Source organism: Aedes albopictus, chromosome 2, assembly GCF_035046485.1.
Source record: "Aedes albopictus strain Foshan chromosome 2, AalbF5, whole genome shotgun sequence".
NCBI lineage: Eukaryota > Metazoa > Arthropoda > Insecta > Diptera > Culicidae > Aedes > Aedes albopictus.
In genome coordinates this window covers 369,328,655-369,344,971 of record NC_085137.1, presented here as the reverse complement: position 1 = coordinate 369,344,971, position 16,317 = coordinate 369,328,655, and the positions used below count along the sequence as shown (strand labels likewise).

Here is a 16,317-nt window from a genome sequence, read left to right as displayed (position 1 = left end):
TTTTTTTTTGTTTATTTTAACTACTGCTAATTCTACACTTTGATGATAACCACCACCTAGCGGCGAAATCACCAACTTATTGGTAAATCAACAGAATGCTCTTATCCTTCTGAACAACTTTGCCGAAAATGGCACTTTTGTATCTGCTTTGGATCGCGAGATAGAAAAGTCTCAAATTCTACTTGATAACTAGCGCCACCTAGCGGTGAAATCTACAACTAATTGATAAATCAAGAGAATTCTTTTATACTTCTGAACAACTTTGCCGAAGACGGCACATTTCTATCTGCTTTGGATCACGAGTTAGAGACGTCTAAAACTTCACTTGATAACTAGCGCCACCTAGCGGCGAAATCTCCAACTAATTGGTAAATCAACAGAATGCTCTTATTCTTCTGAACAACTTTGCCGAAGACGGCACTTTTCTATCTGCTTTGGATCACGAGTTAGGGAAGTCTAAAACTTTACTTGATAACTACGTTTACCGGTGCCTTGAAGCAACACCCCCAGATAATGGACTATTTTATGTAGATCGATCAGTGTTGTTCGAACAGTGAATGGCCACACATGATAGCCCTTGGTCAGTACTCAAACTTTGCTGAACACATGGAGAAGGTAAACTTGCATCTAACATTGGTATTTTGACGAAATTAGATAAGTACTGTGATTTTTTTTACGTCCAATTTGATAGAGCCTCCGGAGGGGTCAAGTCTTATATACCAATCGACTCAGCTCGACGAATTGAGGTGATGTCTGTGTGTGTATGAATGTGTGTATGTATGTATGTGTGTGTGTGTGTGTGTATGTGTGTATGTGTACAAAAAAACTCACATCCCTTTTTGGCAGTAAACCTCAACCGATTTTAATGACCGACGGTTCATTCGACGCGGAATCTGGTCCCATTGTTTCCTATTGAAAATGGTTCAGATCGGTCCAGCCGTTCCGGAGTTATGGCCATTTAGGTGTTCCGGACCGGTACCCCAGGAAGGGGCCAGATATGAAAACGCTACAAACCCATCCATGCGGCACATCAAACTACGGCATTTCCGATAACTTGATGAATGGTAACCATGAAAATAGTCTCAGACCATATCTGAACCGATAGTGTCCCGGAACCGGTTCCGGGTGTCCTACCGGAAGTGCCAAACATAAAAGTGAACTAAACCCATGCATGCGACATATCAAACCGCGGCTTTTTTGATAACCTAATGAACGGTAGGCATAAAAATGGTCTCAGACCATATCTGAACCGGTTGTGTTCCGGAATCGGTTCCGGGTGTCCCGCCGGAAATGGCCAAATATAAAAGTGAACCAAACCCATGCATGCGACATATCAAACCACGGCTTTTTCGATAACATGATCAACAGTAAGCAGGAAAACATTCTCAGATCATATCGGAACCGGTAGTGTTCCGGAACCGGTTCCAGATGTCCCGCTGGAGGCGGCCAGGTATAAAAGTTAACCAAACCCATAAATGCGACATATCAAATGGTGGCTTTTTCGATAACCTGATGAACAGTAAGCAGGAAAGTATTGTCAGAACATAGTTGAACCGGTCGTGATCTGGAACCGGTTCCAGGTATCCCGCCGGAAGTGGCCAAATATATAAGTGAACTAAACCCATGCATGCGATATATCAAACCGCGGCTTTTTCGATAACCTTATGAACAGTAAGCAGGAAAATATTCTCAGAACATATCTGAATCGGTAGTGATCCGGAACCGGTTACGGGTGTCCCGCCGGAAATGGCCAAATATGAAAGTGAACCAAACCCCTGCATGCGACACATCAAATCTGTTTTTTTCTATAACCTGATGAACGGTTTGCAAGAAAATAGGATCAGACAACATCAGGAACTACCGGTACTGTTCCGGAATCCATTTCGGGTGCCCCACCGAAAGTAAGCAAATATAAAAGTGAACAAAACCCATCCCAAGCAAAACACATGTTATAATAGAGTTACGACAGCGCAAGTTTTGGTTGTATAGAAGTTTATTTTACGTAATTCTAACATTATGTTGAAATAACGTTAAATAAACTTCTATACATCCAAAACTTGCGCTGTCGTAACTTTTATATAACATGTGTGTTACTTGGGATGCATACGACACATCAAATCTCGGCTTTTTAGGTATTCTTGATTTAGCAAAAGATAGTTTCCGATCATATTTGGGACTACCGGTAGTGTTCGGCAACCGATTACGGATGTTCCATAGAAAATGGTCAAACGTAAAGGAGAATCAACCCATGAATGCGACACATTGAATGACTTTTTAGGTAACCTGATGATCGGTTAACAAGATTGGCCTCCAGAGTTAATGAAGATGCTCAAGCAGTCAACTGAGAAGTCTGATATATTTCAGCTCTGCTCATACGTTGAACATAACGTCGGACTAGGTATGTCCCATCAATCATTTTTGAGTCAATTCAATTATGGCTTTCCTTGCTTGCAAATGCTTGCTTTTTCTTAGAAAGTATCAGGATTCAGAACACTTCGGCTTACGTCGACGGAAAGATCGTGAGAACATATTCAACGAGAAAGGCACTATCCCCACTAGGTGGATTAATTTGGGTTTATAAAGTATGTAACGATTTCAATTATTTATGGGTAACATTGCACATTTTCATGGAACATATGTTCATTCTTTATGGAGCGCTTTTTAATTTTCTATGGGGTATTTGCAATTTGTTATGGTTGCAATAACCTTTTGCCACTTTTGTTTTGTCATAGAAAAATATTTTAGTGGATTTGCCTTTATCTGTAAAAGTTGAGCAAAGGACAAACTCCGCGCTTTTGTTGCCATTTGTTTTTGTTTCTTTTATTCGACAATTGGGTTGTTTAGTGAATAAAATATTGCTATATCCTATAGCCTAATCGAAAGAGCTAATTTTTTTGAGTATACGTGATTTTACTGCGTTCCAATTTCTTTGTTTTGGTAGTTAAATAAACAAAACAGTTTTAATTTTCGTGGACAGAATGACAGTTCAATCGATAAAGGGACAGTTCGCCACGTACAAAATAATTTTCCTATACAAACTTCAAATGCATTTAAAAAATAGTTCCCAGATTCCAAAAATTATGAAATTTTAGATTTCGACATATTTTGGGCAGAGAAAAATAACCCGAGTATCCCTAAAAACCCAATTCTCTTCTCTGGCAAACCTATTTAGACCAAAATAGCACTGGTTTTTTTTAATATTGAAAATTGTTTTTAATGAAATTGAAATAATTTGCGTTAAGAATGCTGCTAGTGCTCAGCACACGTTGATCCCGAAAATGTGCTCATGGCACGAATAATGATATTGACTCACATCATTCGAAACGCTCATTACACAGTATTGCACGTCGCATTCACTATTCCACGTAATTACCCGCAATATCTCGCCCAGTTTGACTCACCACGCATTAGGACTAGCCTCATATCCCTGCCACGATTCCCAAACACCATTCAACTGTATTTGCACCACCTTCGGACGTGGGATTTGCTCCTAGGGATAGTCAATTGCCACCACCCACCATCCACCATCAAATCCCAATATTCCGCGAAGAGCGTCGCAAACAGCCGTAGGACACTCCGGTGATAGAGCGCTGACTCTGACTGGATTCGCATGCTCTGGTTCTGCCACAGTCGAAGACGAGACGCGAATATTGATGTGCGGTAAATTAATTTATGCAATTATAAATCATGTATCAGTGCCAACATTGGTACCGCCGCCGATCTAATTATCATTTTAGTTGCGTGTTTAGCGCGGTGCTCTTTTTACTCTGAATGGGAAAACGGCGGACGACGAGTGGCGCTAGCTGGTTTGTTCACCAAATGATGATGTTTGCTGGGAGTCAGTGAGGTTCTGGGTTGGGTGGGATAATTATGCATGTTACGGCCATTGATATAGGCACCTGTGTGTGTGTGTGTCGTCGCGCGTCACCTCCCCTGCGCCATCGTTTATCAGATAGAAGTGCAACAATCGGTGGATGAACAGCTAGACTGTTCGGCATAATTTGTAGGCTGATTATCAAATGTTGTTGATGAAAATTGACTGCGTGTAGAATGAACGCAGTCACCAGTTGCTGCATTGCTTTTGCACACGGGAGCAGTTAGGGCGAGATTTATTTGTTTCATATTATTTATGAAACTGGAGCTGGGTAGTTCGTAAATCATTCGACAGCAAGTGGAGACAATTTATGCGGAATTCCGTAGATGGTAAAATCTCAAATTAAAATCGTAATATATGGTAGATATACGGGTTCCCAGTTATCCTAGGAGCAAAACAATGAAATGTCTACCTAGAGACGACAGGTTAGATCCCCGAAACCATTGATTTACCCGGAAATTGAGCTAAAGTGTATACGATTTCATGACATCGTTAATTAAAAACAGCACCAAGCACAGTTGTACAATTTTGGGATGTTTTTTGCCTACTTCGTTCACTATGACTTTGACTTCAAACTAACCCTCGTTCCGTTCTTGAAACACACGATTATACACGAAGCTTTGACTGCATGAATTCATGTTCTACTCTTTACATTTTAATTTATGTGTGCCAGGGATGGGAACACTCACTTGCAAAGATTTACACTCACTTGCTATTTTCTCAGCTCAGAAGCATGCAATCAAGAAACGATGTATGGACGACTTTTGCCTTGTGGTTTTGTCTAAAAGTTTGCCGAATAGAGTAAGGGTCGCACACGCATATCAAATTCGTGACAGAGCTGTGAAAGCGACTCTCCACGAGGTGAGTGTAATTTACATTCACCTCGTGGAGAGTTGTCTACGCAGCTCCCTCACGACTTCGGTATGCGTGTGCGACCCTTACTCTATTCGACAAACTTTTAGACAAAACCACAAGGCAAAAGTCGTCAATACAGCGTTTCTTGACAGCACGCTTCTGAGCCGAGAAAACAGCAAGTGAGTGTAACTCTTTGAAAGTGAGTGTTCCCATCCTTGATTTGTGCTATATTTGTGTTTGTAGGGGGATTAGGGGCATAATGAACACCTTAAGCAAATAAGTACGTTAGGCCTGCAGAACAGAGAAAAACTTAACATATTATCAGTCTTATAACTTTAGCTTGTTTCCTACGTATTTCAATCATTTACAGCACATAGAGTGTCTTTAGTGTGAAGAAATAATGAATTGTAAACCGTGTTTTTTTTTTTGGGCTGACAGGAAAGGTGGGGGGCAAAATGGACACACATCGGGGCATAATGGACACCCCTGCATATTTTACGCTAATACCAGTTAAGCTAAATTAAATCGATCAGTTAAGTAATTTGCCTACGGAGATCAACACTACAGATACAATACCTACTGCATTGAAGACGAGTTTACATAACATCAAAGTTAATTTAAAGCTAAAATAATCGGATTGATTTTTTCCAAATTCTCTAAAACGCCTCTAAACAATATGCAATGCGCATACATACATTCGTAATTGGCAGTGTTCATGTCGCCCCGAATCGATTACAACATTGAAATTTCTATTTTGAGTAAATTCTGATCAAAAATAAAATAGGTACTTCATACATTGCTAAATTTGCGTATACATGCAGATAAGGTAACAATTCACTTGTTTTTATGGTGGACACACTCGAACACTTGTAATACCTAATTTACCGCTACTTTAAAATTATAAGAATTTCGCCCAGGGATGCCAGATGTGAAGACATGTCTTCAAATTGAAGACATTTTTTTTATTCCGTGTGGGGTATTTCCATCACTGCGACCAGTTTTTTGATCTATTGTGACATATGCCCCTGATACGTTTTATTATAGCTACACTCTTTAAAAATTTGGAATTTACACGTGACGTAAACCATCAACGTACGTAAACATTTCATGACTGAATGGTAAACCTATCTGACCAGATAGGCAGAAACAGTTCTACATTTATCGTTTGTCTCACAACTCGGTAATACAGCCGAGAGGTTTAGTACGTGCATCTTAATCAGCGGACCAGAGTTCGAATCCAGTTCATTATTTTACTTACATATGTTTTATCTCACGCTTCGGCTCTAGCGATTGCTAGCTCGACTTTTTTTGTAATAGAAGACGTAAATTTGTGTCAAACGGGCCGCTCCTTTTATGTGCATCCAAGTGAACTAAATTTACATGATTTTTTCTAAGAGTGTATGTATATCAAGATGACGTACCACTATTGTGAGTGATCGCCATCGTTTGATTAATAGCATTAACCCAACACGGTTCGACATTTCGAATGAACTGCACTACCGTACTGGGTGTTGTTCTCTAAATGTCAGAGGGTTCTAACAGCCGTTTGACGAAGAACTTAGGTCTTGTTGTAAAGAGTGCCGGACAGTGGCACAGTAGATGTTCCGAGTCTTCTTTATCTGTGCCGCAAAAGCGACACATATCATCTTGAAGTTTTCCCATAAGCTTCAAGTGATATCGGCTCGGACAATGACCTGTTATAAGCCCAGTATATACGCTAAGATCTTTTTTGGAAAGATCCAGTATTTTGCAAGTCTTAGAAACATTTGGAATAATAAATCGCCTTGCTTGCCTTGCTATACAAGTGTTTTTCCAATTGTTCGTCACTTTCGAATGTTCTCTTATTTTGAACTCCATTCGCAAAGCATAGGCAGATAGCCCACAAAAAGGTTCGGGCCCTATGAACTGAAGAGATGATCCAAGCCTTGCGTATTCATCAGCTCTTTCATTTCCATCAATTCCACAATGGCCAGGAACCCAATATAAGTTGACCTGATTACGACAGGACAGATCTTGAAGTGATTTAATGCACTCCCAAACGTGTTTTGATGTACATACCGCTGACTTCAAAGCATTTAGTGCTGCTTGGCTGTCAGACAATATGCATATATTTGAATGCCTATAGTTTCTTTGCAAACATATATTAGAGCATTCTAAAATTGCTTGAATTTCTGCCTGGAATACAGTTGGATACTTTCCCATGGGTATCGACAGGTTTATCCCTGGGCCAGTTACTCCTGCTCCCACTTTGTTGTTCAATTTTGAACCGTCTGTATAAAAAATAATCGATCCTGGTCGAAATTCTGGACCACCGACTCACCACGAACTTCGATCAGGGTCATAAACTTTAAACATACGGTCAAAATTGTACTTTTTCTCCATCCAGTCTTCGTTGTTCATATTATGGAGTTTATGCCAAAAGTTTTTAGAATAGGTACTAAGATGCCCATTAAGGTCACCTTCCAAGAGGTTCGTAGATCTTTTGATACTTAGAGCGCTCTTTTCAGCTTCAAATTGTATAAATTGATGTAATGGAAGCACGTGTAATAAAGCATCCAATGCCAATGAAGGAGTGCTTCTCAATGCTCCAGTTATTGAGAGAGTCGCTAGTCTTTGTAATCTGCCTAGTTTTCTCTGAGCGACGGATTCTGTGGTTTTCTGCCACCATACCAGTGAGGCATAGGTAATCCTGGGTCTCACGATTGCCGAAAAGATCCAATAAATCATTTTCGGTTTCAATCCCCACTGCTTACCAAATGTGTTTTTGCTTATCCAAAGAGCATTTGTCGCTTTTGTGATTATCTGCTCTAGGTGTGAATTCCAATTCAGTTTGCTGTCAAGGACTACTCCGAGGTACTTGACTGTATTTGAAAGATCTATAGATATGCCTTTCAGGTATAAATTATTTATAGAAAATTTTCTCCTCTTTGTAAATGGTACAATAGTAGTTTTTGAAGGATTTACATTTAATCCTTCCCTATCCCACCACGATGAGATACAATTTAGAGCAGTTTGCATTCTGTTTGCGATGATTTGGTCATATTTCCCACGCACTATTATGACTATATCGTCAGCGAAACCAATTATTTCAAATCCCTGTGATTCTAAGTTTTTCAGAAGATCATCAACTATCAAAGACCACAGAAGAGGTGATAAGACGCCTCCTTGTGGGCACCCTTTCACTGCTCTAACAGATATAGAGGAACTTCCAAGGTTTGCTGATATCTCCCTTTTGGCTAACATTTCATTAATCCAATCAACAACACATTTATTGAAACCTCGTTTCAACATGGCCGCTGCTATTGAATTATGAGATGAATTATCAAAAGCTCCCTCAATGTCAAGAAAAGCAGAAAGAGCAATTTCTTTGGCATTGAGAGATTTTTCAAGTTTTGTTGAAGACATTTAAAGTTCTGTGAAGACATTTCAAATTTTGTGTAGACTTTTAAAGACTTTTGATAGCTTAAAAATAATATTATTTTTATTTATGTTAAGAATTGTTAATCTAATCCAATAATTCAAATCTTGGAACAATTTCAGATGAAATGCATTTCAATTTTTGTAGATAAAACTTTAAACTTTTAAAGCCTTAAGCTTACAAATTCCTAATTTCGGTCTTTATATTGGCGGAAATTTTGAAGCAGTTTTCAATTGAAATACGGATCAAATTATATGACCTCCATTTCATGGAAATTTTAGAAAGTATGGTGAACTATTAAATTTATTTTTCGTCAGCAATTGTTTGTAGAAAATAAAATTTTCATCAATAAAAACTCAACTGGCAATTCATCTGGGTATTCTCTAATTTTTCGAAAATCTTCAAAAACAGAGGTTGCTTCTATAATATTATCAAAGTTTTTTTTTGGAAATTTTTCCCAGAACTTCGTTTGAATTTTAATCAGAGCTTCATCCAGAATTTTCCGCAGACTTGTCCCGAAGATTTGTCCAAGCCTTTTAAGATTTCTTCAGTAGTCCCTCGAGAATCTCTCTAGAAGTTCCATGGGAATTTCTTCAGGATTTCATCAGGAATACCTTCAAAAGTTTCTCAGGAATTCTACCAGGTTCCTCGGATATTCCACCTGGAGTGCCTCAGAAGTTCTTCCTTTTGTAATTCCTCTAGCAGTTCCTTGGAAATTCTTCCAGGACTTCCTCGAGAATTCATTCTGGAATTCCAAGGAAATTTCTCCGGGAGTTTCTCGGGAATTCCTTCAGAAGTTCCTCGAGAATTCCTTTAAGTGTTCCTCGAGAATTGTTTTAGGAGCTCCTCGGTAATTACTGTAGCAGTTCCTCGGAAATTCTTCCAGGAGTTCCTCGGGAATTCGTCCAGAAGTTCCTAGAGAATACCTTCAAGATTTCCTCGAGAATTTCTTCAAGGAGTTCTTCGGGAATTCCTCTGGAGCACCTTGCGAATTTCTTTGCAAGTTCTTCGGGGCAAGTTCCACCAGGAGTTTTTCGGGAATTCATATTGGAATTACTCAGGAATTCCTCCAGGAGTTCCTCGGGAATTTATTCTGGAGTTCCTCGGGAATTTCTTCCGAAGTTCTTCGAGAATCATTTTAGGAGTTCCTCGGATATTTCTCCGGGAGATCCTCGGTAATTCCTTCAGGAGTTCCTCGAGAAATTCTACATTAATTCCTCAGATATTCCTCCAGCAGTTCCTCGTGAATCCTTCCAGGAGTTCCAAGAAAATTCCTTCATTTATTCTTCGGGAATTTCTCCTGGATTTTTTTGAGATTCCTTCTCGAGTTAATCGGGAATTCTTCCTGAGTTCATCGGGAATTTTTCCACGAGTTGCTCGGGATTTTTTTCAAGGAGCTCCTCGGGAATTCTTCTCAAGCTCCTTGTGAACTCTTCTAGGAGTTCCTCGGGAATGCCTTTCCTCCAAGAGTTCCTCGGAAATTCTCCCAGAAGTTCCACAAGAATTCCAACAGTAATTCCTCAGGAATTCCACTAGAAGTTTCGCGGGAATTCATTCTGGATTTGCAAGGGAATTTCTCCAGGAGTTCCTCGAAAATTACTTCAGAAGTTCTTCGAGAATTTCTTTAGGTGCTCCTTGAGATTCTTTTCAGAGTTCGGGAATTCCAACAGGAGTTCCTCGAAAATTCATCCAGGAGTTCTACATGAATTCCTCAGAATTTTCTCCAGATGTTCCTCGAGATTTTTTCCAGGAGTTTGCCAACAACATTTTCAGGAGTTCCTCAGGAATTCCTTGAGAATTCTTCTATTAGATCCTCTAGAATTCTCTTAGGAATTGCTAGAAAATTCCATGGAATATTTCTCCATGTATTCCTCGGAATTCTTCCTGAAGATCATCGGATTTTATCCAGGAGTTTTTTGGGGATTCCTCTGGGAGTTCCTCGGCAATTCTTCCAAAGTTCCTTGGGAGTTTTTCCTCCAGTTCCTCGGAAATTTTTCAAGAGATTCTCAGGTATGCCTCTAGGAGAATACCTCTAGGAGTTTCGGAAATTCCTCCTGGAGTTTCTTGATAATTTTCAAAGGAGTTTTTTTTTCTTTGGGAATTTCTGTAGAAACTCCTTGGAAATTCCTTCAGAAGTTCATCGAAAATCCCTCTGGCATTTTCTCGAGAATTCTTCCAGAAGATTCTCGGGAAATGTTTCAGGAGTTTAGCAGAAATTCATCTGAATATACCTATGAACACCACCAGGAAAGCATCGGGAATACCCAGGAGACTCCAGGGGTAGGTTTTCTATGGACCAAGAGGAAATCCCGAGGAACTGCCGGAAGAGAACCTCGAGAAACTATGAAGAACTTCTCGTGGAATTCTTGGAGGGATTCCCGAGAAACATATAACTCCTCGGAGAATTCCCGAGGAATCCCTAGAGAAATTCCCAAGGAGCTCTTGGAGGTTTTCTCGAGAATTTTTCAATTAATTCCTGAAAGAATTCTCGATAAACTTCTGGAGGAATTTCCGAGGAACTCCTGCAAGTATTCCCGAAGAACTCCTGGAAGGAATTTACCGAGGATCCCCTGTAGAAATTCCGGAGGATGTCTCGAAAGTATTCCTGAGGATCCATGAATGAATTCTGAAGGAACTCCTGGAGAAAGATCTTTTGGAGAAAATCTTGACGATTTCCTCCATGGATCACCTAAGAGAATTTCCGAGAAGCTCCAGTAGGATTTTTCGATGATCATCTGAAGGAGTTCTCGAGGATCTCCTGGACGAATTCTTATGGAACTCCTGGAAGAATTCTTATGGAACTCCTGGAAGAATTACCGAGGAGCTCCGGGAGGAATTTCCGAGCAACTCCTGGAGGAATTTACGAGAATCTCCTGGAGGAACTCCCGAGGTTCTCCTGCAGGAATTACTGAAACTCCTGGAATAATTCTCGATTCGATTCGATCTCCTGGAGGAATTCCCGTTGAAGTCCTGGAGAAATTCCCGAGAAATTCCTGTAGGAATTTATAAGAAACCAAACTCATAGAGAAAATCCCGACAAACTTTTGGAGGAATTCCCAAGGATCTTCAGGAGGAATTCTGAAGGGATTCCCGATGAGATTCTGGAGGAATTCCGAAATGGTTCCCGATGAGATTCTGGAGGAACTCCCTATAAACTTCCGGAAAAAAATCTGAGGAGCTCCGACAGAAATTCCAAAGGAACTTTTGTAAGAATTGCCGAGGACTTCCTGGAGGATCTCCAAGGATCTCCTGGATGAATTCTCGAGAAACTCCTGAAGGATTTTTCGAGGATGTTCTGGAGGAGTTCCCATGGATCTTCTGGTGGAATTCCTAAAGAGCTCCTAGAGGAATCCTCGATGAACTCCTAGAAAAGTTCCCGAAAATCTCGTGGAGGACTTTCCTAAGAGCTCCTTGAGGAATTCCCTAAGAACTCCTGGAGGAATTCCCGAGGAAGTCCTGGAGGAATTGCCGAGCAACTCCTGTAGAATTTCCCGAGGAACACCTGGAGGAACTTGTAGAATAATTCCTGTGAGAATTATCGGGAAACTCAAATCCTGAAGAAATTCTTGGGAATTTTATGAAAGAACTCTGGAGGAGTTCTCGTGGAACTTCTGGCAGAATTCCTGAGGATATTTTGAGGAACTGCCGAGGATCTCCAGGAGGATTTGCTGAGGATCGTCTGCAGAAATTCCAGAGGAACTCCTGGGGGGATTCTCGAGAATGATTTGGAGGGGTTCCCGAGAAACTCCATGATGAATTCCCAGGGATCTTCTGAAGGTATTCGCGAAGATTGTCTGGGGAAATTTCCGAGGAATTCGCGAAGGTATTCCTAGAGAAACTCCCGGATTTTTTTTTGTGGAACTGTTGAAAAAAACCCGAGGAACTTGCTTAGGAAATTTTGGGAAAACTTCTTAAAATTGTCACGGAACTTCTGGAGAGAACCATGCATTATTGCTGGATTACCTCACGGTATATTCCTTAAAAGCTAAGTGAGAACATGGCATAAATCTTGACATTAATTTCATACTAAAGTGACAATATGGGGTGTGAAGACATGTGAAGACATTTTAGCGTGCCTTGAAGACATTTGAGCGATTCCAAGCAACAGCATCAAAATTAAGGAAATTTTTTAATTCATGATTTTCTATTGAACTGAAATTTTGCACAGTTTTTCAGTTCCATCTAAATCGCCATTTTTCGATATCAAACTTTTATTTTGAATCACGACTAACTTTTCAAAAGGGTGTATGTGAAAATGGGTCAAAAATATTCAAAAATCTGCACAGCCAAAATGGTTCGTTCGATTGCTATGAATTTTTCAGCAAAGTTAGATAATTAAATGGTGATTCCTAAGAAAATATACACTGTGAAAAAACATCTTTTTTAACATTAAAAAATATCATTTTTGGCACAAAAACTCAAATATCTCAAAACCCTATCTTTTTACCAACGTAATTTTTTTAGGGAAGACGATCCATTGTATTAGCAATCTACCATAAAAATTTGGTGATGGTAAACTAATAAACAAAAAAGTTATAACATTTCACAATTTTCACATTTGGTAAATATTTTTTTCTGTGTAAATTATTTCAGTCAGAAATCGCAGTTTGATGCTTATTTTATGGTTCAGCAAAGTTAGATAACTAAATGGTGATCCCTAAGAAAATATACACTGTGAAAAAAAATCTTTTTTAACATTAAAAATATCATTTTTGTCACAAAAACTCAAATATCTCAAAACCCTATCTTTTTACCAACGTATTTTTTTAGGGAAAATGGACCATTGTATTAGCAATCTACCATAAAAATTTGGTGATGATAAACTAATAAACAAAAAAGTTATGACAATTCAAACATTTCACAATTTTCACATTTAGTAATATTTTTTTTTAGTGTAAATTATTTCGGCCGGAAATCGCAGTTTGATGCTGATTTTATTGTTAGTGGCCTTGCGTGAGTAGAACAAGCTGTTTTTATTATGTGTTATGTATATTATATGTACAGTAATGTTCCCATTTTATCACGCCCTCCGCGCATTAGTCGTTTATTCATTAATTTGTTGTTACATTTGAGGCCAAGTGTTTTCCCTCTTCTTCAAAATGAATGTTGAAAGCGTGGTTTGCAACGTTAAAATATTGAAATGGGTATAAGCAAAGCATTTTTGAAAAGGGGCGTGATTAAATTGTTTAAACTGATGTCGCTGATGGTACGGTGGCATGACTCTCCGCACTTAGCACTTCTGGCAATTTCTCAGTTGTTGTCGTTTTCGAACTTCCTGCGCCCTGCTTTACCGATGATATACAGATGGCTCGTTTGTCAAAGTCTAGACGGCAGGAGGTGCAAATGCGTAAATTTGTATTCAATTTGGGCATAACCAGTCTCTTTCAGTTTATCTATGGTGCTTTCGGTGAGATTTCGTAACTCCTTTGAACATTTTTTTTTTCATCAAACGGTCTACAAGAGAGCGTTGAGTTGAAGACCTTTAAGAAAGCGACTGTTCATGTTGTTCGTTAGATTATAATAAACAAAATCACTTATTAGTTTTAACTGACTAGTTTGGTGTTGTTTGCTTGGCTGAAGAAAGAATTTACTATAAAATTTTTATTATCTATAGCTATAGTATTTTTTTTTTTTGCTTTTTCGTGAGCATTGTCATGGTATGTATACAGACAAACAAACGTAACACTGACGAAATTTTCATTGACCACGCCTTTAACGATCATTTTGAATCTTGGTTGTGGCTTTCATAACCAGAAGAGTGCCCATCGTTTTTCTTTGCGTTTGACGTTTCACACTAGCGCCTTCTGATGACGATATTGCACAACGCAGTGTTTCGTGAAACATTTCCACCAGGTGGTGGTAGTGTGAACTGGGCGATGGATTTACAGGAAAATTGTTCTAGGCGTTTCGTGTGTTTGTATGTGGTATGTACCTCTCATGCATTTGTTGTTGTTGAAGTTACTCGCATTCTTCCGATCATAAAGTCGGTTCTCTAAGAGGTATTTTTTTTTGCAGATAAGCTAGACGTATACGCGTATATAAAACTTTTATTATACAGCTTTTGTCTTAAAAATAAGTTTAATTCCATTTTTCACCAGTCACGTAAAATAAAAGAATGACACTCTCAATATTTTTGATCAAAACACTGGATCGCGTCTAAGTTTCAAATAGATACTATAGAAATTATGAATAATCAAACAAAAATATCATGAAAACAACTTATTTAATTCAGGCGGTAGCCTTCACAATAAAATCAGCATCAAAATATAATTCTCGAAATAATTTACACAGAAAAAAAAATTTTTTTGTTACTAAATGTAAAAATTGTGAAATGTTTGAAATGTCATAACTTTTTTGTTTATCAGTTTACCACCACCAAAATTTTATGGTAGATAGCTGATATAAAGGGCCATTTCCCCTAAAAAATTGACGTTGGTAAAAAGATAGGGTTTTGAGATATTTGAGTTTTTGTGACAAAGATCATATTTTTTTAAAGTAAAAAATATTTTTTTTACAGTGTATATTTTCTAAGGAATCATCATTTAGTTATCTAACTTTGCTGAAAAATTCATAACAATCGAACAATCCGTTTTTGCTGTACAGCTTTTAGAATATTTTTGAACTATTTTCGCATACACCCTTTTGAAAAGTTAGTCGTGAGTGAATATGAAGGTTTGATATCGAAAAATGGCGAATTAGATGAAATTGAAATACTGTGCAAAGCTTCAGATATTTTTGAAATGGTTGCTCAGGATCGACTGACATGACTCCGTGGAATTCCTCATTTGAAAATTTCACCTGGCATCCCTGGTATTTCAATTTCAATGATATTTTTTATTATTTTGGAGCAATATAAATGGTACTTTTGAAATGCGAGTGTTATAATTTCTGCGTCGAATCGACGGTGACGGGCTTTGGTATTAAGAGATCCGCAAAGAAAAGCGTGGTGGGAGTTTCTATCGTATCAATGCGTTCGTCGAGATCGCGAATGTGTTTGTTAGCGACAATCAGACGGCCGTCACTAAGATACTGATTATATAACTCCACACATCACTTTGATTCCTCGAACCGAGTTGATTTTATTTATTATTTTATCTCTCTGTCAGAAATTTTTTTCATAGGGCATTATATAGAGTATAGACTTTTGGTACATCTTACTAAAGATGAAAGGTAATAAAACTAAACACTTACCTTAAGTTCAAACCAGATAATACAGCTGTCTCCAAGTGGAGCGAAACGAAGGTAGGATGAACCATTGAAGGAAGGCACCTGTAAGTAGAAAATAACATTTAAGTGATATTATTGAATGGGTGAACGCCCAACACAATCATTTCTCAACTATTGATTTTATACTACTGATTTGCAAATTAAAACTTCTTCTACAATGTTGATAACTTTTTGAAGAACTTTCTAGCAATCTTTGTTGCTTTAACATTTTAATTAATTTATTTTTTTTTTCATTAAAAACATCAAAAAAGGCCTTGGGAGCGAAGTGATGAAGCTTCATCTAGAGAATTATAATTTGACAATGATACCATCCGAGCTATTCGGTCCCGCCTCTGTAAAGGCGTGGGTATTCAGCATGACTGTTCTGAGGGTAACATGTTTAATTCCCGATCGGTCGAGAAACATTTCATAAAGGAAACTTCCTTGCATTCTTCGGGCATTGAGTATCTTCGTGCCTGCTGCACGATAATATATACATGCAAAATGGTCATTGGCAGATAAATCTCTCAGTTAATAATAACTGTTACTCATATAACAATTATAACACTGAGATGAGACAAATTCCAGTGGGAACGTTACGCCAAGAAGAAGAAGAAGAAGAAGAAGGGTCTACCAAGCTATCTACCCGACGAAAGAAAAAAAAAACGATTTACCCGTTTCATGTGTGACACACAACGATAGTCACGCAACCCAACGTTTCAAACCATAAATAAAATGAAAATTAATTATCGAGGAAGAATAAAAACCCGAACCCCGGCTTCCTGGTGTGGTTTTGATGCTCCAGTTGCGATCGGATGCGATTGGGGAGAGTGATTGCTTTCCTCCGGGCCGTTGTCGTGTGATCGGATTGTTAACCACAAGGGATGGCAGGCAACAATTGCAGTGTGTCACAGGGGCAGGAATTGAAATGATTTAAAAAAGCATGCTCGGGAGGATTGTGGAC

The 16,317-nt window shown here is 38.7% G+C and overlaps 1 protein-coding gene across 1 annotated transcript in view; it reads right to left on the bottom strand.

Moving 5' to 3' along the window:
- The window catches only part of LOC109430547 (uncharacterized), a 776,197-nt gene that overhangs the window by 124,284 nt on the left and 635,596 nt on the right, over nucleotides 1-16,317 (bottom strand). Inside the window, exon 11 of the mRNA XM_062852938.1 lies at nucleotides 15,339-15,416. Coding sequence (XP_062708922.1) covers nucleotides 15,339-15,416 — 78 coding nt within the window. The remainder of the gene's footprint in view (nucleotides 1-15,338; nucleotides 15,417-16,317) is intronic.